At 40.7% G+C, this 3,693-nt stretch overlaps 1 protein-coding gene across 1 annotated transcript; it reads left to right on the top strand.

Moving 5' to 3' along the window:
* Positions 1–2,222: 2,222 nt before the first annotated feature.
* LOC143305608 (uncharacterized) lies at positions 2,223–3,137 on the top strand. The gene has a single exon (XM_076689793.1). The coding sequence runs from the start codon at positions 2,223–2,225 to the stop codon at positions 3,135–3,137; it is 915 nt and encodes a 304-aa protein (XP_076545908.1).
* Positions 3,138–3,693: the final 556 nt, after the last annotated feature.

Raw genomic sequence — 3,693 nt, 5'->3', positions numbered from 1 at the left:
AGAGATTCACACTAGTAGGAATTATAAAGGAATGGATTAGGTCCCGAAAGACAATTACATCCGATAGTTGTAAATATTTTAGACAAAGGGGGATATAAACATTTAAAAATAAACCATAGCATAAATTTTAAAGATCCTTTAACAGATGCATGCATTAATACTGTAGGAAGCACTCGGCACATACCAAACATTTTCTACCAGAATGTTATCAGTTATTATTTATAACTTTACTCGCATTTTTTTAGTGTATTGTCTTTTTTATAAATTACAATGCTATTAATATTTTCAGCTGAACTTTAACTCAGGGGCCCAAAAATTATGGCCTTTTTTTTCTATCTTCTTGAAGTATTTAACGAGTAGAATCTAAAAATCCTAGTTTTAAGGCGCGGAATCCATCGGTTCAGAAGTTATACGTGTGTAAAACTGAACGTTTTTAGCATATTTTACATGTTACTTCGACGCCATATTGACTTGTAACCTGGTGTCGTCCAATGAGTGGAGTCGCCGTCGGTAAAACAGAATTATGTACTTAAGTGGCGGCCTAAACCCGGTATACCTAAGGTTAGTTTTTTTTTATAAATAATATCCCCTCGGATTTGATAGGTACTGATGGTACTCACACCCAACAAATAGAGTTCAACTGGTGGTCGGCAAAGGATTGGATGCGGGGAATCACCTGTCAAATACGCTAAAAACGCTGAACCGATGGATTCCGCGCCTTAAAACTAGGATTTTTAGATTCTACTCGTTAAATACTTCAAAAAGATAGAAAAAAAAGGCCATAATTTTTAGACCCCTGAGGTAAAGTTTACCCATATTTTCTATTTCTAGCAAGAAGGACAACTTTATGAGATATTTAAGCCATTATATTTTCACCAAAAATGTCAAAAGCGAAAATGCAGACTTGTTCGACGAAATCTTAACAGAAATTGCAAGGATTTCATTCGATTCCAGAGAAAATATAAATATGTATAATTTAGATGATTCGGAATAAATATTTGTAGTGTAATAAAGTACCATTTGTACCCATAGATCTGTCGAAGTGTACTTAACCTCATTTTTTTATTGAAAGTTTACAGTCACGAAATAAATGAATTTCCACAAATAATGATACTCAAATTAGTAATGTACTCGCCAAAACGAATTCATGGACGTATGTATACCTCCGTCGCAATCACTAAACGGTCCGTTTCCTAGAAATGTTCCTTCATTTTCCATTGTAAATTGTATTGTAAGTTTAATACACTATTTTATGTTTTTATATTGGTAATAAAAGCACAATGCTGAATTGCGATTTATGTACATTATATTTTCACTTACGGTTGCTGCTGAAGTCGAATTATAATATACTATACATTCCCATACACAATGCGATTTACAAACTTAATTACACTTTTTTTTATTATGCACTTTATCCCATTTATTTCAACCCAACAACACTGTGAGGTGTGACACCGGGAGACGAAATGACTAAGGCGCTTCTGACAACAACGAGTATTTATTTGTACAACAACGTATTTGCGACTGTTTGCGACGCGAAGTTCTCGTCAGTACTCGTAACGGAAGTCTATTGCGTCGTTTCTTAAACCTTCGCGTGCTTATCTCTAGGCCCTGTAGGTGGCGCCACCGCTGTGTCGCTTGTAGCGTCGTCGCGTCGTCGCCTATACATTTCCGCTTCCGGAGTTCGATTTCAAATTGTTTATTTAACATTTATTCAGTTGTCCTGAATTGCTTTTGTTCTTCATCCTCCGGTTTTGAGACACGTCAATCAGAAAAGAGCTGTGTAATTTCCTGAATCGCATTCCTTGCAGTGTTTTCTCTTGTGAGATTTTTTCTTAAAAAGCGTTTGAGTTCTTGTGAACTTTTTGCGTTATATTGTAAAGTGATTCAAATTGATTAGTTCCAAGTTTATTGTGTTTAGCGTTAGAACGCCTTCATCTAAACGATTGATTATCTTTTTGATTCTTGTTATTTGTGAATTATTTAAAGTTATTAAAATCTCTTTAAGTTTGGTTAAAATTAGAATATCAGTTTTGAATTAAATTCAATAAAATAGAATTTCAACTAATATATGAAGTGAAGTGTAGGTAAAACAGAACACGCTACACCGAAAGAGATTCATTATCGTGCACTTGATCTACTTTACCATCACCCCACAACTGGTGACCCCGACGTGATCGGTGAAGTAGGGTTACCGACATTTCAACGTGTTCTTCAACCGGATGCCGCTTGCACGTTCGCCAACCAGGGTCTCGGACCATCACACTGCTTCCGGTAGCGATCTTCCTGTTGCCGAACCGACCAGGATGGAGAAGTCTGAATCAACTTCAACAGCAGCAGGGGAAGTTAATGCAGTGTCTAGAGTGAAGCTGCCTCCTTTTTGGAAGGAGAACCCTTTGCTGTGGTTCTCTCAAGTCGAAACAGCGTTTGCTCTGTCACGCATTGTTTCTGATGACACCAAGTTCAGAAACGTGGTACTAGTTCTAGATGCCAGCGTCTTGCCGGTCGTTGCAGACGTAATTCTCAGTCCTCCGGAAACTGGCAAATACGACAGCCTCCGACGTCGAATTTTAGAGTCGTTCGACGAATCGAGCGAATCCAAATTGCGCAGGCTGTTAAGGGGCCACAGCATGGGCGATGAGAAGCCATCGTCATACCTGCAGCGTTTACGAAACCTTGCAGGCGGTCAATGCAGTGAATCCATTTTAAAAACTCTTTTTCTTGAACAAATGCCTGAAAACTTCCGTGTGATTTTAGCAATCAGCGAGGGCATGGATTTGGGAAAGTTAGCTCTTCAAGCCGACAAGCTTTTCGAAATCGTCAGCCCAAGTTTAGCTGCAGTAGCTGATGCTCACCCATCCAACGTCGACATCGTTGCGGCAACCTCAAAGATTTCCACGGACTTGAGTGAACAACTCTCGGAGATCCTGTCACGCCTGCGTCGATTGGAAGCTCGCGATGCAGGAAGAGATGATAGATTTCGTAGACGAGATCGGAAATCTAGCAGACCTGAGGAACGACGGACACGTTCCAAGTCTCGTGATGGACTTTGTAGACTTCACGCCAAATACGGAGCGGATGCTCGTCATTGTTTTCCACCGTGCAATTGGACCAGCCAGGGGCGCCGGGAAAACTAGTCGCCCCAATGTCTTCGGCGACAGACATTTCAGGGGCTGAGCAGCGTCGCCTCATCGTCAGAGACAAGTCATCAGGCATTAATTTTTTAGTGGACACCGGAGCAGACGTTTCGGTAGTTCCTGCGTCTCTTCAAGATCGTCACAAGAGGCAAAATCTTGTACTCTATGCAGCTAATGGGTCGAAGATTCCGACGTATGGAGAGCGTCACATCGGTCTCGATCTCGGTCTACGACGACGTTTGGATTGGTCGTTTATAATTTGTGATGTCAACAGGGCTATCATTGGCACTGACCTGTTGTCGCACTATCATTTAATTGTGGACATTTCTCGACGCAGACTTATCGACGGTAAAACTCTTCTGGAATCGTCAGGTCAGATTTGTTCCAAGGGCGTTCCCAAAGTAAGTCGCCTCTCTCGTGATGAGCCTTTTGCCGATCTATTAATTAAATTTCCGGAGCTGTTTAGGGCAACGGTTGTTCCCCCGGAAATTACACATAGTGTAGAACATTATATAGAGACGGTTGGACCTCCTATCACTGCAAAAGCGCGTCGACT

The sequence above is a fragment of the Osmia lignaria genome, chromosome 8 (assembly GCF_051020975.1).
Source record: "Osmia lignaria lignaria isolate PbOS001 chromosome 8, iyOsmLign1, whole genome shotgun sequence".
In the NCBI taxonomy this organism is placed as follows: Eukaryota; Metazoa; Arthropoda; class Insecta; order Hymenoptera; family Megachilidae; genus Osmia; species Osmia lignaria.
This window is presented reverse-complemented; position numbering and strand designations above follow the sequence as displayed.

What these genes read in the sequence shown, in the direction of transcription:
- LOC143305608 (XM_076689793.1), top strand. Translation starts at nt 2,223, where the DNA reads ATGCCGCTTGCACGTTCGCCAACCAGGGTCTCGGACCATCACACTGCT.